The 20,310-nt window shown below is 51.4% G+C and overlaps 2 protein-coding genes and 1 non-coding gene across 3 annotated transcripts; 2 read left to right on the top strand and 1 right to left on the bottom strand.

Moving 5' to 3' along the window:
- The first annotated feature begins 7,155 nt into the window (after positions 1 to 7,155).
- On the top strand, positions 7,156 to 10,234 carry LOC136488115 (uncharacterized). Its single transcript, XM_066485148.1, has 3 exons — positions 7,156 to 8,406; positions 8,486 to 9,847; positions 9,941 to 10,234. The coding sequence occupies exons 1-3, from the start codon at positions 7,156 to 7,158 to the stop codon at positions 10,232 to 10,234; spliced, it is 2,907 nt and encodes a 968-aa protein (XP_066341245.1).
- A 6,278-nt stretch (positions 10,235 to 16,512) lies between these two features.
- LOC136488116 (uncharacterized) lies at positions 16,513 to 17,058 on the top strand. The gene has a single exon (XM_066485149.1). It carries the CDS (start codon positions 16,513 to 16,515, stop codon positions 17,056 to 17,058), a length of 546 nt encoding a protein of 181 aa, XP_066341246.1.
- On the bottom strand, positions 16,807 to 16,913 carry LOC136490420 (small nucleolar RNA R71). Its single transcript, XR_010767711.1, has one exon. It is a non-coding gene; the product is annotated as a small nucleolar RNA R71 (small nucleolar RNA).
- Positions 17,059 to 20,310: the final 3,252 nt, after the last annotated feature.

Raw genomic sequence — 20,310 nt, forward strand, 5'->3', positions numbered from 1 at the left:
CTCAGGATGTAGATGGGTTGCACAGAACTCTAGCTGTAACTCACAGTGGACCTTGTCCGGTACATGGCCTGTGGGGTTGGATTCTCCATGGCGGCCATGTCAGTTCAAGCCTTAGTCAGCGAGATCGGGAACTGTGGCCACGTACAAACCCAACGGTGTGCATATAGGTGTGTGTTTGCGTTTACCCAGCTGGATGTACATCAATTTGAATTGTTGCTCTCCTCGGATATGGATACTGACGAGGGTATAAATAGGGGTATGTTAAGTCCCGGGGAAAGAGGAAGTGGATCGACAGATTCCCCCTCCGATCCTACAGATCGCTCAAGGGCTATACCCATCGGGTACGCTCACTCGTACCCTCCGAAGGAGTCAGGACGAGCTTGAGCACGCCCTCAGCTGTCGCTCGAGGCTCGGCGGCTCGGCCATAACCCTAGGTTACCAAACAACGGGAGCCCGAGCCTGACCTCCAACCAAGTGACCACCCGAGCCTCGCTTGTGCGGCAACCAACGACGCCCCGAGCACAACCAGAAGCTGGCTTAGGAATTTGTCAGGCGCCTAGAGCCTGACAGCTACAGAGATGCTCCACTATCTGCCCATTCAATGGCCACGAGGCACTATCGTCCACTCCCTCGGTAGGGTCACACAGCAGGCGTCAGATCGGAGATGCGCCCCTCTCGCCCGAGCATTCCTCCCACCAAGGGAAGGACCGAGGGATTCTTGAGCAACCATAAGTTGCTGAAATCCCCCCAACCTCATAATGGAGCTAAGGCGAGAGCACCTGGAGGCTACCATAAGCCGCCCCAGTGATGAGGAAGCAGGAGGTGGCCGACCGTACACACTGCTACGGATCTACTCCTGCCTCTTCGGCTCGCCATCACTCTACCTATGCTAAAATCCCATCAACCTCACAAAGGACTTTGCGGTGTCCCGAAGACTTAAGGCATGTTTAGTTCCCAAATTTTTTTGCGCAGTACCCATTACATCGAATCTTGTGGCACATGTATGGAGTACTAAATGTAGACGAAAAAAACTAATTGCACAGTTGGGTGAGAAATCGCGAGACGAAACTTTCAAACCTAATTAGTCTATAATTAGACACTAATTGCCAAATACAAACGAAAATGCTACAGTAGCCAAAACCCAAAAAAATTTGCATCTAAGACTATCTCCAACGTCTGGACCTAAAATAGAGACCCATATCAGAGTTTAGGTCACGGTACAGTAAAAAGTAGCGAACCCAAAACTTTCGATCTCCAACAGCGCGACCTCGAAGCTTCCTACGGACGGATCCAACGACGCTGCCACGGCGTCCACAGCCGCCCCGGTCTTCACGCCCCCTTCCCCCTGCGCCGACTCTGGTCCTCTCCGCTGCCCCGGCCTCCCTCCGGCGTTCCCTCCCTGCGAGATCTGGCGAGCGCTGGGCGAGCGCCAGCGAGCACCTCCGCCCCTCCCTCCCTCCGGCGTTCCCTCCCTGTGAGATCCGGCGAGCGCTGGGCGAGCGCCAGCGAGCACCTCCGCCCCCACGCGACGCTGCTCATCACCGGCGGCGGGGGAGCGGGTCTAGATCCGGCAAGGCAGCCAAGGCCGGCGGCTCCTCTCCGCACCAGCGGCGCGCATCCTCCTGTGGCGGCGGACATGGCGACGGTGCTGCAGCGCGCCTCCCTCATCGAGCGCCTGCGAGCGGGCAAGGCACCCGCCCATGGTGGCCCTCCCCAGATCCGGGTCGGCGGTGGGGGCGCGGCGCGGATCTGGGACGGCGATGCGGAGCCCCCCTCGATGCTGGCCGCGGCGAGGCGGAGCTGCCGCGAGGCCGCCATGTTGACTCCGGTCGTCCCCTTCCTCGTGGTGGTGGGCCTGGCGGAGACGCAAAGACGCGGAGGGAGGACACTTTTTTGCCTTCCGCGTCGCCTCCGACGCAAAATGCGTGCTGTGTTTGCCTACTCCGTTGAAGCTTGTTTTTCGCGGTTAAAACACTGTGCGCGACGCAATTCTAGGGATGGATCGCGTTATTGGAGACAGTCTAAACGCGCCCTTACACAAAGGGCTCCATCCCATGGCCTCCATTGTGCTTGGGGTGAAAAGAGGCTTGAATCATTCCCCGGTCACCCTCACTCAGGGCTATTTATAGCTCAGGGCAAATAGACCCAGGGCAGGGACATCCGTCCGATCTCTCACCAAAGGAGGATCCCCACGAGATCATCGGTCCTCAAGGGCCGATGCCCCTACCACTCCATGGTTGTGTGGGGAGAACTGCATGTCATAATGGCATGACGTGATGGAATGCTCACGACTGGTCACATCTCACTATGTAGACCACGCCACCACGTGACAAAGTCACACCTCCTTCCATGCGCCCTCCTCGGCGTGGGATTCGAGGAGCCGCACTCCCCCGAGCTCTCCGCGTGGGGCCAATGACCAAGATCCTCAAGTTCGAAACGCTATGGTTTCTTGGCCCTTGGATCACCACCGTGTGGTGTGGCAGATCACCCCTCATGGAGCACGGGGCACCGAGCACGCTAAATCCTCCTACTAGTGCAGCAGCCAAGGAAAGTCTAAAAAGTACACCGAGCATCAACGGGAAGGGCGCACATGGAGAAACCGCCCCGCCCGCTAATAGATCAGCCCTAGGACACACTCGGGGGCTGCGCCAGCCCCCTCCACCAGGAGTTTGATGGCTCGACCAATGAATGCCTCATGACCGCTTAGGCCCTGTTTAGATTCTAAAAATTTTTCGCCCTAAAGTGTCACATCGAATCTTTCGACACATGCATGGAGTAATAAATATAGACGAAAAATAAAACTAATTATACAGTTAGGTAAGAAATCATGAGACGAAACTTTCGAACCTAATTAGTCCATAATTAGATACTAATTACTAAATACAAACGAAAGTGCTACAGTAACCTAACAGTAGCCAAACCCAAAAAATTTTGAGAACTAAACGCGCCCTTATTGGCATGAAGAATCAAGAGCAATGAGCACGCTAGCCGATGGGCCCACCGAGGGCCTCCAAAGCTCGGGCGTGCAGAGTTCTCCCGGCCATTGAGATGTGCGCCCCAAGCCAAGAGGGCCTGTCACCAAGCGCTAAGATGGGCGTGGGAAGCCAAGTGATAGACTAGCATCGAGCCAAGGCTCCAAAACCCAATCGCTCGACCCACAGCAGTCCAAGGTAAGCAGCGCCTCATTATGGTTCAGAACCAGCGACCCCCGACGAGTCTGCTGGGCCCTCACTCAAGTCTTACCTAAACTATGTGTCGCGGGGTAGATGCCACGGCAGGCATCGTTGTTTGTCGGGTGTCACTGAGTGTGGGTCTCCAATGGCTCGGGTGGACTCAAGAACACATTAGAAGACACGGCGATGTATCCTGGTTCAGGCTATCGGAGCCCTACGTCCAGCAGTGGTTGTTCTTTGTATTCGAGAGCACCCAAATCGGGGGTTACAACAAAAGAGAAAGAGATTTGGAAGGGGATCTCTTGGTGCTATCCTAAGGCTCATCGGTGGTGTGGTTACTTCCCCGGCGAGGAAGAAGAACGCTTCTCTCTCTTGCTAGGTTGTCGGGGGTAGGAACGCTAGGTCTTTGCTTTCGGCTTGCTCTGCGCTTAGCGGGGCTCAGAATGCTCTGGTCTGTTCTGTGAGTTCGACCTCCCCCCTCTCTAGGAGCTGACCTCCCCCTTATATCTCGAGGAAGGTCAGGTAGAAGGCGGTTCAGGGTTTCAATCTATAGCCTACCTGTGCCGAAGTCCAGGAGGGCACTGCTGCGGCGTGGATGGACCTTGGCATTGTCGTGGAGTCGAGGGAGCCTTGGGCGCCGCTTGGCTCGACTGGCCCTGACGCTCTGACCGTTAGGGGCTGTCTGCTTGGACTGGCCTCCACCGGGTGAGCCTTCTCAAGGCTTCCTTGCGGTGAAGGCGTCTGGTTCGGGAGGCTGGCGAGTAGGCCCGGGAGCCCCCGCGCACAAGAGACTAAGGAGGGATTTGTCCTCTTGTGTCACACCGCCTGCGTGACCCTATCAGTAACAGCGTCGTGCGCCCATCGGTCGGGGCGATGCCGGGGAGCCCCCCAAGCCTTGGACGCTTGACAGGCAGGTTGATGCTCGGGGCATAGGATTCCTACCTAGGCACTGGCTCGGGCTAGGGTCGAGTCGGGGATCAGGCTCGGGCTGCCGTCAGTCGGGAGCCTGGGGTTCTAGCGATCCCCTGAGACCTGAGTAGAGGCCAAGGGTGTGCTCAGGCTCTGCCAGATCCTCAGCCGGAGGGTACGCGCTAGCATACCCGATGGGTATAGCCCCCGAGCGATCTAGGAGAGGTCGATCGGGGGGTCTCTTGGTCAGGAGTCTTTCTCCCAGGGACTCGGCGTACCCTTATGTCTGACTCTCGTCACCATGCTCGCCACAACATTGCCCGTCCCAGAGGCCATGCACAATGACCCCAGTGCCCCTAGAGGGGCGTCCGACCGAAGACTGCCAGAGCTCGCCACACCTTGACTGACTCATTTGACTAGATCGGGCACAACCCCTCGTCGCCATCCCGAATGTGGCTCAGGAGGCCACGAAGGGCTCGGGGGCTCCTAAAGAGAGTCTAACATAGGGGTATGTTAAGTCCCCGGAAAGAGAAAGCTGATTGACAGATCCCCTGACCAATCATACAAATCGCTCGGGGGCTAGGGGCTATACCATTGGGTACGCTCGTGCGTACCCTCTGGAGGAGTCGGGAGGAGCCTGAGCACAACCTCAACCGTCGCTTGGGGCTCGGGGACTTGGCCAGAGCCCCAGGTTACCAAACAAGGGAGCTCGAGCCTCACCTTCGCCCAAGCGACCGCCTAGGCCCTTGCACTGGTAGCAACTGACGTCCCAAGCCATGACCAGAAGCCGGCTCAGGAATCTGTTAAGCGCCCAGAGCCTGACCGCTATAGAAATGCTCCACCGTCTGCCTGTTCAATAGCTGCGAGGCACCATCTACCACTCCCTCGGTAGGGTCACGCAATGGGCGTGACGCATCTGGGGAAGGGACTTCCCCAAGGACTAAGGGGCAGACGACTCCAGGACCACTAGTTAGCCCCTTCGGGTAGGGAAGGCATCTTGCATGCCAAGAAAGCCTTGAGAAGGCTCACCAGGAGGAGGAGGCATGACAGTAGCTAGGCCCTTACGGTCAAGCGCCAGACCCTAGCAACAGTGCTAGGGGGTGGTTGCCACGTTGTCGGCCCCCTCCTAAATGACAAGGAAGGACATGTCTCTATTTTTAGGGCCAATGAGTATTGCCAACCAAGTCCAGAAATCAGTTTTCGGCGAAGGTGGGCAAAGCGACCGCTCCTACAAATGGTGCCATGCAAATAAATACGGAACTTTTCCAGATTAAGTTCGATGGGGCATACCTTTTACCGGAATTGCGGAGCTCGTTGAAACCTAAATCTTTGTTATTGATCAATTCTCTTATTTTAGATCGTCTTGGAGACCAAATTTATCTTTTCAGTTCTCACATTTTTACATTAAAAAGTTGGAAATTTAAACCAACCTCTGATGGAGTCGTACCATATAGCAAAGTTTAGAAAGGCTTGGGTGATGCTATAGTCACAGACTGGAATTCTCGAGAACGCAAATGGGTGTGCGTATTCTCAAAAAAAATCACGTGACTCATGATTTTCTACCAAGGTGCTAAGTTATTGGACTTGTCACTACATTAAAAAATTTCTATTTTGCGCATGCTTCTTATTTTTCGAAAAATAATTTCTAGATTAAGCAACCAGTCGTACAAACCGCCCAAATAAATCATGTTCGTCTGATGCTCCACAATACCTACCACCCTAACAAGTTGATATATATAATCAAATATTCAGATTATGAAACTGCACCCATACTCCAAGATTCAATTAGTCTAAATCATATTGCGTGTGAAGCGCCACTATGCTATAATAAATCATTGAAACAAATCTAGGACCATCTCTGCATGTGACAAGTGGTTAAATTTTTCTCAGTGTAAAATATTGTGAAAATAGGTAACTGACCACAAGGAGGTGCTTGGCGATCAACTAATGCACCTTCAAGTGGATTTCTTATCTAAAAAAGTGTTTTTTTCTTATCATACCAGTAGCATCTGATTCTTAGAAGGTGAATAACATGATTAAGTTAGTACCAAAGCTTAATGTATGGATGCAAATAAGGTGGCTCAGCCTATTCCATCGAATATTTGCATTTAAGGAATAAACTACAATACACAGATGCTTTGTGATTTGAACATTCTCCCTTTGTCTATGCACATTTGATTTTCCATGCCCCAACCATGGTGCATGTCACTTGCGAGGTACTCGTGTGAACCACAAGGAGTTTTAAAGGTGCTACCAGATTCCCAAATACTGATGGGATATTTGGATTGTCTTAAGAAACATCCAGGTGACTGCATCATACGATATGACATGCCAAAGTTAGAAGAAATATTTTCTTCTTATCTTCAAGTTTATATTATTATTCTTGGCTATCTACCACTACTTATGTATAATAAGAACCCTTGTGTTTACATTGACTTAGACTATATATAAGACAAGTCATTTAGTATTGAAACTTCCACCGACATGTTTATTTGTGGACGACGATGTCATGGTATGTGTTTGGATGCTAACTGATGTCCTTATAGCTCCCCAGCACCTGTAGCGGCCATCTATAGTTGAACAAAGTACACTTATTTTGCGTACCTGCACCGGTATACAAATGACAATTTGGAGGCGGGTAGCTTTTTAAGATGCAGTTGCTAGGCAAACCTATGAATGGTTTTAGAGGGCCCAGCTAATGGACCAATGTTATGGTCGGTAGGACCTATGAGAGGAGGAGTCGTAATAGTGGCTAAGTCCAGGGAGTCTGTTAGATATTTGCAGTAGTTTAAGGAGGAGAATTAGGAGAGATTGGTTATGGATTGTAATCTGGCCTATAAGGCTCTAAACCGTGAGATGAAAGGAGATTAGCCTGGGATTGAGACTATTGCCTCCCTTGGGCGCCCAGCCCCTGTTTCCCGTCATCTGTGTTGCCCTCTTCCTGTTCTCCTTCGCAGAAGCCACCACGGCGCCGCCCTCTCGACGCCGAGACTCCAAACCTCGAACCTTTCCCTCTCCTCCATATTTTCTACGCTCCAAGGTTTGCCGCCATACCAACCTGGTATCAGAGACCATGTCTTTCTCCTCACAGCCACCCTCTCTGCCCACCACCACTGCAGCCGCCGCCATCGCATCTACTACAGCACCACCACCCACCACCACCGCCGCCATAGCCAACACCACACAGCCGCTCGCCGCCACCACCACCCCACAGCCGATCATCCCCACCCTCCCGCTGGCTTACTCCCAGCCGCCGCCACCGCAAACGCCGCAGGAGGCCTTCAATCAACTTACGGCCGCCATCTATGGGATGCAGCATCAACTAGGGGCCCTGGCACTGCGCGTGACTGCGCTGGAGGATCGCAGTCCCGTCCCCTCGCTGCCCTTGCCGCTGTACGGCATGCCTGGATACGGTGGCATCCCGGCTCCGCCGGCACCCGAGCCGGTCATCTCCGCGCTCGGCACCACTTCGCCATATCACATCCCGTTCCAGCCGCAGCGCTCGCAACCCCAATTGCCGCCACCGTGCCCACCCCCATCCACAGGCGTGCCCATCACCCAAATCAGCTTTCCGCACTCCCCATCACCTGTCCCATCCCTCTCGTCCATCATCAACGGATCCAGGGCTTCACCGTCCACCACCGTCCCCATCCAATCAGCCCCGTACCTTTTCCACACGCCGGCTGGCCATGACACCGCATTCACTCCCCGGTTTCCCAAGCTGTCCCTACCCATCTATGAAGGTACCGAGGATCCTCTCGGCTGGCTGACGACCTGCGAACAATTCTTCCATGGATATCAAACTCGGCCGTCAGATCGTGTCTGGTTTGCGTCTTACCACCTCAAGGGGACGGCCAAGCAGTGGTACCTGGACCTGGAACGTGATTCGGGACGCCCAGAGTGGGAGCCGTTCAAACAGCTCTGTCAGCAGCGGTTCGGCCCTCCCTTCAGCACCAACCACCTGTCCAAGCTGGCGTGCCTCCCCTTCACCTCCACGGTGGAGGCCTACGCGGAGCTGTTCCAGGCCCGGGCAGCGCACGCTGGTGCTCTCACACCGCTGCAGAAAGCGCAGCTGTTCACCGGTGGCCTCCTAGAGCAAATCCGCGCTGATGTCGAACTCCAAGAGCCCCAAGACCTACAGCGCGCTCTGCGTCTCGCATGCGCATATGAGCGGCGCAACTCGTCAGCCCTGCTGGCTCTTCCGGCGCCCCCCACGAGCGCCGCGCCGGTTTGCGGGCAATCAGACCGCGTCGGCTCCGACTCCGCAATCAGCTTCAACGTCATCGTCTTCGCCTCTCCAGCCGACTCGCACTTTCAAACGCTTGTCCCCGGAGGCCATGGCGGAGCGGCGCAAGCAAGGGCTCTGCTATAACTGTGATGAGCCTTATGTTCGCGGCCATAAGTGCGCCCGCCTATTCTACCTTGAAGTTGCAGACTTCATTGAGGAGGAGCCGGCTGAAGATGATCCTGCTGCTCCGGCCATCCAGGACCAGGGGCACCCTCCGTTCGATCCGGATGCCCCTTTGATCTCCCTGTCCGCGATCACCGGCATACGCACGGCGGACATGATGCAGCTGCGTGTCCAGGTTGGCGACCACGAGCTCACAACATTACTCGACTCCGGTTCCACGCACAACTTCGTCAGCATGAACGCTGCGCACCGCGTCGGACTCCACTTCCACGACAGCAGTGGCGCCCACGTAGTGGTTGCCAATGGCGACCGCGTGGCTTGCCGTGGCCTGGCGCGCGACGTCGCCATCAAGATCGGCGAGGAGTTCTTCTCCGTGGATTGCTTTGCCATTCCGCTGGACTGCTATGACATGGTCCTCGGGATCACGTGGCTTCGCACCCTTGGACCCATACTCTGGGACTTCGATGACCTTTGCATGGTGTTCACTCACCAGGGGCACCGCGTCCTGTGGAAAGGCATTGGATCGACGCGCTCTGACATTCCTCCGACAGGCCGTTTGCACGCCGGTCAGCTCTTCCCGGCCAAGGGGACGGAACCCATGCTGCTGGAGCGTCTGCTCAATGCTTATGCAGATGTGTTCGCAGCCCCGATCGGTCTCCCTCCTGCTCGACCTTGTGACCACCGCATCCATCTCAAGCCGGCTGTTGATCCTGTTGCTGTTCGGCCCTACCGTTACCCACAGCTTCAAAAAGATGAGTTGGAGAAGCAATGTGATGAGATGCTTCGGCAAGGGACCATCAGGGCCAGCACCTCCCCGTTCTCAGCACCAGTCCTGCTTGTCAAAAAGCATGACGGCTCCTGGAGGCTCTGTGTCGATTACCGCGCCCTGAACGCAGTGACGATTAAGGATAAGTTCCCTATACCCGTGGTGGAGGAGCTGCTGGACGAGCTGCATGGGTCCAAATTCTTCTCGAAGCTCGACCTACGCTCCGGTTATCACCAGGTGCGGGTGCACCCCGCTGATGTTGCCAAGACGGCATTCCGCACGCACCAGGGCCATTTCGAGTTCCTAGTCATGCCCTTTGGGTTGTCCAATGCGCCATCAACATTCCAAGCCCTCATGAATTTTGTTCTCAAGCCGTTCCTCCGTCGCTGTGTCCTAGTGTTCTTTGATGATATCCTGATTTACAGCGCCACACGGACAGAGCACCTACAGCATCTGCGCGCCGTCCTCGACATCCTTTATGAGCACCAGCTACATCTGAAGCGTTCCAAATGCTCCTTCGCTGCTGCATCAGTACACTACCTGGGGCATGTCATATCACCGGATGGCGTGGCCATGGACGCTTCCAAGGTTGTAGCAGTCTAGTCCTGGCCGCAGCCGCGGTCAGCCCATGGCCTGCGTGGGTTTCTCGGTCTAGCGGGCTACTACCGGCGTTTCGTCAAGGACTACGGCATCCTCGCTGCACCACTCACCAGCCTGCTGCGCAAGGAAGGCTTCAGCTGGTCCGACGACGCAGCAAAGGCCTTCTCGGCGCTCAAGGAGGCCCTGTCCTCCGCGCCGGTGCTTCACTTGCCGGATTTCAGCAGCGTGTTCACGGTCGATTGTGATGCGTCGGGCTCCGGGTTCGGTGCAGTGCTTCACCAAGGCGCCGGCCCTATTGTGTTCTTCAGCCGCCCCTTCGCAGCTCGCCATCTCAAAGTGGCTGCATACGAACGCGAGCTGATCGGACTCGTCTAGGCGGTGCGGCATTGGCGCCCGTACCTATGGGGCCGTGTTTTCGTCGTCCGCACAAATCATTATGCCCTGAAGTTCATGCTCGACCAACGGCTGTCCACGATCCCGCAACACCAATGGATAAGTAAGCTATTCGGATATGACTTCCACGTCGAGTACCGCCCGGGACGGTTCAACGTGGTCGCCGACGCCCTGTCACGACGCGATGGTGATGCTCCGCTGCTGGCTGCGCTTCCGGCTCCAGCTCCAGCCCTCGCCATGGTGTCGGTGCCCACCTTCCATCTCTTCGATGTTCTTCGACAAGAGCTAGAGTCGTCGCAGGAGCTCCGTGACCGCCGGGACGTGGTCACGGCTGGCGCACAGGGCGCTGATTGGTGCGTGAAGGACGGCCTCCTCATCCACAAGGGCCGTGTCTTCATTCCCTCGGCCTCTGCTGTCCTGGAGGACGTGCTGCAGCAGGCACATACAGGCGCCCATGAGGGCATCCAGAAGACGCTGCAGCGACTCCGAACTGAGTTCTTCATCGAGCACGACCGCCATGTCGTTCGGAATTTCGTCTCCACCTGTGTCGTCTGCCAGCACAACAAAATAGAGACCTTGCACCCGGCGGGGCTCCTCCAGCCGCTGCCGGTGCCGTCTCGTGTTTGGGCAGACATAGCCATGGATTTCATCGAGGCTCTTCCCAAGGTACACGGCAAAAGTGTTATTCTAACCGTGGTTGACAGGTTCTCGAAGTACGCCCATTTCATCCCGCTAGGGCACCCGTACACCGCGACGTCCGTCGCCCGCGCTTTCTTCCACGATATCGTCTGCCTGCACGGGTTCCCGGATTCCATCGTGAGCGATCGCGATCCCGTGTTCACCGGCCAAGTTTGGCGGGATCTGTTTCGCCAGGCGGGCGTCCAGTTGCGCATGAGTACTGCCTTCCACCCCCAGACGGATGGGCAGTCCAAGGCGGTGAACAAGACCATCACCATGTATCTGAGGTGTCTTACTGGAGATCGGCCCAGGGATTGGCTGGACTGGCTGCCGTGGGCGGAGTTTTGCTACAACACCGCCTAACACTCAGCTCTCCGCACATCGCCGTTCGTCGTGGTGTATGGCTGCACTCCTCCAGAGCTGCTGCCGTATGCTCCTGGTCGCGCCCAAACTGATGTCGTGGACTCTATCCTCTCTGACCGCGATGAGTTTATTGCCGAGGTTCGTGCTTGCCTTCTGCAGGCCTAGGAGCATGCCCGCAAGTACTACGACGCCAATCATCGCCGGCTGGAGTTCCAAGTGGGGGACTGGGTGTGGCTCCGCCTTCTTAACCGCCCTACTCAGTCCCTCGCGCCGGGCAGGCGTGGAAAGCTTGCTCCCAAGTACGCCGGCCCGTACCAAGTGCTGGAGCGCGTGGGGGAAGTGGCATACCGGCTCCAACTTCCGCAAGGCGCGCGCATTCATGATGTCTTCCATGTTGGCGTGCTCAAGCCTTTCCGAGGGCCTCCTCCGTCGACGGTGCCATCGCTGCCTCCTCTTCGGCACGGTCGTCCTCTGCTTCGGCCTGATCGTGTGCTCCGTTCCAGTCTTCGTCGTGGAACCTGGCACGTGTTGGTCCAGTGGGCTGATATGCCAGCTTCAGAAGCAACATGGGAACCAGTTGATGATTTCCGCGCAGCTCATCCGTCATTTCAGCTCGAGGACGAGCTCTTTTCGAAGGAGGGGAGAGATGTTATGGTCGGTAGGACCTATGAGAGGAGGAGTCATAATAGTGGCTAAGTCCAGGGAGTCTGTTAGATATTTGCAGTAGTTTAAGGAGGAGAATTAGGAGAGATTGGTTATGGATTGTAATCTGGCCTATAAGGCTCTAAACCGTGAGATGAAAGGAGATTAGCCTGGGATTGAGACTATTGCCTCCCTTGGGCGCCCAGCCCCTGTTTCCCGTCATCTGTGTTGCCCTCTTCCTGTTCTCCTTCGCAGAAGCCACCACGGCGCCGCCCTCTCGACGCCGAGACTCCAAACCTCGAACCTTTCCCTCTCCTCCATATTTTCTACGCTCCAAGGTTCGCCGCCATACCAACCAAAGTCTGAAAATAGATTTTGTGCCATGGCTGTTAACACAGACAACCCATGGACATGTCTCTAATTTTAGGTTCTGCAGGTATTGCCATCCATGTCCAGAAATCGGTTTTCGGCGATGGTGGGCAAAGCGGACTGCTCCTACAAATGGTGCCATGCAAATAAATACGAAACTTTTCCAGATTAAGTTCGATGAGGCAAGCCTTATATCGGAATTGCATAGCTGGTTGAAACCTAAATCTTTATTGTTGATCAATTCTTTTATTTTAGATCGTCTAGGAGACCAAATTTATCTTTTAAGTTCTCACATTTTTACATTAAAAAGTTAGAAAATTAAGACGACCTCCGATTGAGAGGTACCATATACCACAGTTGTAGAAAGGCTTGGGTGATGCTATAGTCAAAGGCTGGAATTCTTGACAATGCAAGGGCATATTCTCTAGAAAAATTACGTGACTTATGATATTCTACCAAGGTGCTAAGTTATTGGACTTGTCAGTACATTAAAAATTTTCTATTTTGCGTATCCTTCTTATTTTTGAAAAAAAAAATTCTGGAAGCAACCAGTCATACAAACCGCCCAAATAAATCGTGTTCATGTGACGCTCCACATTACCTGCCACCCTATCAACAAGTTGATGTAATTAATTATTCAGACTATGAAACTGCACCCATACTCTAAGATTCAATTAGTCTAAATTGTCTAGCGTGTGAAGCGGCACTATGCTATAATAAATAATTGAAACAGAACTAGAACCATCTCTGCCTGTGACAAGTGGTTAGATTTTTCTCACAGTGTAAAATATTGTGAAAATAAGTAACTGACCACAAGGAGGTGCTTGGCGATCGAATAATGATGCTTCAAGTCACTACCCCAGAGCTTAACATTAGTGTCGGTTCAAAACCACCCTTCACTACCGGAGTTTGAACCGGCACAACCAAACCGGCAGTGATGGATGTACACATCAGTGCCGGTTCTAATAAACCGCAGTGATAGGAAATGTCACTGCCGGTTTGTGACACAACCCGGTAATGTCCAATTGAGCCAACACTGCCGGTTCTTTACACGAGCCGGCAGCGTTCTCTTGACCAACACTGCTGGTTTTTTATCAAACCGGCAGTGTTCCCTTCACCAACACTGTCGTGTTCTCTTGACCAACACTGTCGGTTCTTGGCTTAAGCCGGCGGTGTCCTCTTTTCCATCACTGCCGGTTTGTGTCACAAACCGACAGTGTTAGTCAAGAGAACACTGCTGGCTTGAGCTACAAACCGGCAGTGTTCCCTCGACCAACACTGCCAGTTTTTAACTCTAGCCAGCAGTGTTGTGTCTGCCATCACTGTCGGTTTTTTGCTAACCGGCAGTGATCTCTTTTTTGCATTTTATTATTTTGTAATTTATTTTATTGTTTTTTTGTGCAATCCGGTTTCGCTATGAATTTGCTACGTAGACGACAAATCATTCAACATTAAATATTACACATGTTACAGTTACAGTTCAAATGTACTTATCAAGATCTCAAAATTATAATAGTCTAGTGAGCCGCTCTGGCCCATACTGTGCCTTGTACTTCTTGGACTGTGCAATGGAGAATGTTTCTTCTTTTTCCAAGCATTGGGACAAGATGAAGGATGCTAACTCCTCTGACAATCCTCTGATCTCCATGTCTAACAGTCTTTCGTGCTCAAATTTGTTGCGCTGTCGTTCAAAAAAGATATCGAAAGGCACAAATGTAAGACAAAACAGTAGGTCATTTTGATGAATTAATTGATATAAATGAAATGGGAAGTATACACACCAATGCATCTACCTTATGCGATCTCCCACCAAGGTAGTAGAACATTGCCCACATTACGTAGAACCCGCATTCGTTGTTTCCCACCGGCTACTGTAGGGTCTTCATTCCCATTTCTGCAACCTGGAATGGGACCTTCCTCCCCCTGATCATTCTTGCCTAGACACTGTGCCACATTATAAAGTGTGAAAAGGGGCAACATTAGAATTTGCTATGTGTAATCAAAAAATAATATGTTGTTAGGTTCACTTACTTATTCAACACTTTGACTAGGGGATTGATGTGAGAAAGTGGCTTTTTCTTCGAGTCCCACACCTCGATACGATTTTTAGGAATATTGATATCGATGAAGACGAAATGGTTGCAGCAATCACAAAGTCCTAGTTAACGAATAATCTTAACTAAAAAAAAGAAGCACAAAAATAAGAGCCGAGAACACATACTCGCAGTTGTAGGTTATAAGTATGTTCATTTTGTTATGCATCACAAACTGTTCGAAAACCTCAATCAAACGTGTTGTCAGATCTTCCACGTCACATCCATGAATGCCTCCACATATTTTCTCATTGACTCGCTTGGGGTCCAAGAAGGCTACATGTTTGTATTTTGGCCACAAGCAATGTTTTGCTACACACCTACATAAACCATGGGAAATGTTCAAATGTTGAAGACTGTTGGCGGTCCTTATTGACCATATTTGACCGCCAATTAAGAGGAGAAACTAGCATGATTACACACATATGTTTTTCATATTGACACATTTCCACATGTCTTGGAGAAAAAGTGCCTTGCAGAGTATTTTGATAAAAAATGTGGAGAATGTGATCAAAAGTGCGCAAACCAACAAAGCATAAAGCTGACTCAAGCAAGGAAACAAGGAAAAGCCCACCTACCTGGACATTCTAGGCCTCAAGCGCACATGGATGCAGCCCAAGACTAGACAGCAGCCCGTGAGCCGAAGGCAGTCGGGGGGACGCGCTAGCTAGGGGCGACCGCACCAGGCCACCCCCTGACTCTGCCACTCTGCCCCACTCGGTGCATGGCGGTTCAATAATGGCCAAGGAGGGCAGTTTGCGTTGATTCCACGGAATATTCTACCCCAAACCGCCTATAGCTTAGTATAAATAGGGTAGGGGAGGCCACTAACACACGCACCTGACTCAAGAGCCTCTCCTCCCACTTGTTACCCTTTTAGTAGTCTTTTGGAGCTAGGCAAGGTTTTGTTGGAGAGCTTGAACACCTTGGAGATCTTTGGTATGAATATGAAGAATTTCTCTGTGTTCTTGCTCTCATTTTATCAAACTACTTATGCTATAGAACTAGAGCAAAGTTCTTATGTTAATTGTTTAGCATATGAAACTTTATGCTTAATTATTCATACAACATGTCTGGTTAGACTAATACCTAAGTTGAGATGGCGGTTCGTTGTGCCTTCTGGTGTGCCCAAGTTCTATGCTTGTCAATCCGTAGGGTCAGAGTCCTAGGGTAATTTGGGTAGTTTCTTTGTACATAGGCATGGTGCTTGGGTACACGGGAACCTTCGGATATGACGGTGCTCGACGGTTGAGGGGTAGGCGGTAGGTGGTGACAGCCATGTCCGTCCCTTGTAATCCCCCACGTTCGGGTACAGTGTAGGAGTTCGTAAATGCCTTTCTAGCTTGCTGGCAGACCAGTGCTCAGGGGTCTCCACGTCCATCTATATGTTTAGACCTAAGTCTTAACCATGTATTTGTATGATCATATGCTAATCTTAGCATAACCACTTTAGGAAAAGCTTGCTCAAGTTTAGGAATATTCTTTTATTCTTTATTCTTTCTTTTCACTTTATCCTTGAGATTGGCTTGAGTGTGGGTCACACTATCCCAATATTTATCCTGGCTTACCCCTATTATGAACATTGGTCTTTTATACAGTCATGTCATCTTGTTTATGCATCAAATAGATACTTTTACACCATGCCTTCCTTTGGAAAAATATAAATTAACGATACCCTAAATACTTTCGGGTGAAATGCTACAACGGTATATCCGTTTGATTGAAGATTATTTCTTTATGCGTTAAGAAATACCAACAAGCATTTCTGGCACCGTTGTCGGGGAAGGCACTAGTTAATAGAATCTATTAGGACATGATCATGATAATATGCATGTGTAGTAGTCATTGCTCATGCAGGCTAATCTTGCTGTTTTCTCTTGTTGTAGATGAAAACAGGATAGTGTATGACTGGTTTCATCTTGACGACAAACTTCATCGAGAATATGGAGTCACTCCTAAGGAAGACCGACACCGTCTCGTCCTACCTTCCGACACTCTACCGGCAAACAAACCTGTCAACCCAGCACCACCTGCACCAAACACCATGGTCTAGAGACGCTCCGCGAGTATTCCATCCCCGCTGTTGCCAACGTGCCCGTTGGGCCCGCTGTCGACATGGGTAACACAAACTTTGAGCTCAAAACTGGCCTTATCATGATGGTGCAGGCAAATCCATTCTGTGGATTGCCTAGTGAGGACGCCAACGCGCATCTCCACCACTTCCTCGAGCTGTGCGACACCGTCGTTATAAAGGATGTCGCATCAGAGATCATCAGACTCCGTCTATTTCTGTTTTCCCTCCTGGGGAAAGCGAAACAATGGTTCTACAAGGACCAGGAAACTGTTGACACATGGGCCAAGTGCTCCACGGCGTTCCTTGCAAAGTTCTTCCCAACGGCCAAAACCAATGCCCTTAGTGGGAGAATTTCAAACTTTCAGCAAAACGCATCGGAGTCCATCCACGAAGCGCGGGAGAGGCTACAAGAATACATCCTTGCCTGCACACACCACGGGATGGAGAACTGGCTCATACTCCATAATTTTTACAATGGGTTAACCCCCATTTCAAGAGCACACGTCGATGCTGCTGCCGGAGGCGCCTTCCTCTCACTAACGATCAATGGGGCTACAGCTCTGATAGAGAAGATGGTGTCCAACTAGGGTTGGAGCGAAGACAGGCTCCAAATCAAAAGGGCTTGCATACAGTGAAGGAGACGGATATGCTTGCTGCCAAGCTAGACCTCCTAATGAAGAGACTGGATGAACGTGCCACTAAGAAAGAAGAAATGCATGGCACCAATAAAGCCCTAGACTCGTATATGACATGCGAAGTTTGTAGTAACGCCGGACACTCGGGGAATGACTGCTCCGAGACCTGTGACGAAGCATTCTACATGAACAATGGATTCCGTCTGCAGGGAGGTCAGGGGTGGAACAACCAGTCGCGCCCCCAATATCAAGGAGGTAATTCAAACTTTAACTCAAATTACAATTCAAACCAACCCTCCTTGAAAGATTTAGTTTTAGGGCAAGCTAAAATAAACAAAAATCTCACAAAGAAGCTTGCTTCTAATGACAAAATGCTAGAAAATATAAATTCAAAAATAGAAGGTTTAACCTCCTTAGTTAAGAATGAATTAAGTTTTAATAAAATGATAGAAACCCAATTAGCTCAAATAGCTGCTGCTATACCTGTCAACAATTCGGGGAAAATCCCGGAGCAACCTGAGAATTTTCTTGAAACTGCAAATGCAGCGGCTACAAACAATTGAAGGAGAAAAGTCCTGCTCAGCGGACTTTAAATGGTGAGCCCTTGCCGAAGGTAAATCGGTAGTTATCATATATTTAATTGGAAAGCTTATTTAAGTTTTAAATTTCAAATTGCGTGTTTAAATTTTTGCATTAACATTCTCAAAACCCCAAATATATCATTCTCCAGTTACTAAAATATATAACGAGAATGCAAGGCAAATGCTTGAGATGGCTACATTGTTTTCTCAATAACATAAACCTGCACTCGAGTATTATTTGTCTTGTCATTACTCTGCGTCACCACAAAGGAGAAAACCTTCCGGCGCACTCAAAACGGCTACTGGCGGTCGCAGGGGTATAACCCCAGACCGTAGGTCATGAGCTAGCTTAGGGGAGGACCCCTACTGTAGAGGTGACTTGTATCGTGCATTCATGTTTATTTTTATTATCTTGCATTTATAAAAAAATGAAATATGATATAAAGAACAAAAATATTTATTCCACTCCACATATGTATAGTAAGAATGTTTAGTTCCTCCTTGTTGAAATGATGAAAAGTTGCTCTGTCTTATATTTCTTCTGTACCTAGATTATAACTTAGTATTTATCAAAATTTAAGTTTGTTGGCTAAAAATGTCTCATCCTAAAAACTTGAAACTAGTGGGCTGCAAACGCATGATCCTTGTCTAAGTTGTTGCAAGTTATGATATGGTACAATGTAATTTGGTGTGAATTTGTTCTAAGAGAAACTTAACATCCGGAGTTTTATTCAAAAATGCTAAAATGAAAAGTTCCTCAATGATGATGTGTCCTACCAAAGTCATATGCTACTTGTTATCATGTTGAGCTTTGTCAAATTGTTGTGACCCATGTGAGATTCTCGTCATGCACCCATGATCAAGATTCACGTACACTCCAAAAATAATATGCTGACTCTTACACTGCGAGTTACGCAAAAACATGCCATTCGTCTACCAAATAAAGATACTCCATCCACATATCATGGCTCTCTCTAATACAATATTTCTTTGCCAAAAAGAAATATGGGCCATATACAAAAAAAAATGCATGCCAAAGAGCATGAGAGAAAAAATACATGCTAAAAAGCATGAGAAAAGAGAAAAAAAAGAAGGGAAAATGGTGTTCTTGTCCTTATGCAGGAGTACAATTGTGATTTTGCCCTTGTTTTTTCAACTTTGTGATTTTGCCCTTGCTATTTTGAATTGAATCATCCGTTTGCCCCTGGTTTGGATGCCGTCAGATGGTCATGGAATAAATGAATTAAAAAAATTCAAAATCTGAAAAAAAACAAAGGCAAAAAGACCAAATTGCCCCTTATCCTTATATTCAGCCTCCATAAGGAAACTGTGCCTTTCTCACGGGCTGGCTGCATCGACCGGGGCGTCGGGGGCATCCGGCGGCGGCGGCGTTGGCGGCGTGTGGCGCGCGGTGCGGGGGCACGTGAGGGCCGTGGGGCTTGGCATGCGACGCGCGGTGCGGGGGCTTCGTCCGTGCGGCGCTCGGGCGCGGACGTGCGGTGGCCGGCGTACGGTGGCAGGCGGCGGCTCTCATCTGGTCCTCGTCCTTCCAAATCTCGGAGGCCGGCGGGCCGCTGTGGGGCGGCGCCGCGTTGGGCGACCGGCAGCGGGTGGCTAGTTGCGCTACGCGCCTGCGCCTGCCCGCTGGCCCACGTGCGGTTGGTCAGGGCGTCCGGCGTCAGGCTGGACCATGGGAGGCACGGCCGGGGGGCTCGCGGCGCGGCAGGCGCAGCAAGGAGGGCGCTACGATGGATGCGGCGGCCGCGTCGGGGGCGCGGCTAGGCGGGCCCTGCGGCCGTGCGAGCTCGTGGCGCGGCGGGTGCGCAGGCGCGCAACTCCCTCTCTCACCTCTGTCTCTCGCCACTGCTTTGCTTGCTCGCTCTCCTTCTCCGCCCTCGCCGAAGCCGCCGCCGTCGCTGCGCTCTTCCTCTGCTCTACCCTCTCTCCCTCTCTGCTCCACCCCACCGGACCGACGCCGGCGCACAGCTGCTCCGCTCGCTCTCGCTCTGCCTTGCTCCCTCCTCTCTCCCTTTCCTCTCTCCCTCTCTCTCTCACACTTTCTCTCTGCCTCTCCCGCGACCGAGCCAACAGGGGGATGAGGACGGACCGAGGACGTTCACCCCAGGCCACGTCGCCTTGGCCAATGGACGGGCAACACCTCACCTTACTGGTCCCGCTTGTCATTGGTATAGAGACCCACCCCTCTCTCTTTCCCTCTCTGTAGACCTGGTCTTCGTAGACCAAAGGGAGAAAGAGGATAGGTCTATAGATCGGTGCACAGGCACAGTGCCGGTCAGCTCTGACTGGCCACACGCGTCAGACTCTAAAGCTGCAGGGAAAATGCTATGTGCACACAGGGAAAAAGTCTAATTCTAAATCAGGGCAAAATTACAATTAGGCATAAAAACAAGGGGCAAAATCGCATGGGCATTCATGTCTTTTGTACAAAGTTTAACACCGTTAGGGGTGGATGACGGAGCAGGGGCAAATTGGTGCTTCATGAATAGCACAGTAGGGGTAAATTCACAAAATCAAAAAATAGGGGTAAAATCACAATTTCGATACAAAACAAGGGTACAAATGCAAGAGCCCCAAAAAAGAAAGATAGCCCATATTTTCAAAA

Source organism: Miscanthus floridulus, chromosome 10, assembly GCF_019320115.1.
Source record: "Miscanthus floridulus cultivar M001 chromosome 10, ASM1932011v1, whole genome shotgun sequence".
Classification (NCBI taxonomy): domain Eukaryota; kingdom Viridiplantae; phylum Streptophyta; class Magnoliopsida; order Poales; family Poaceae; genus Miscanthus; species Miscanthus floridulus.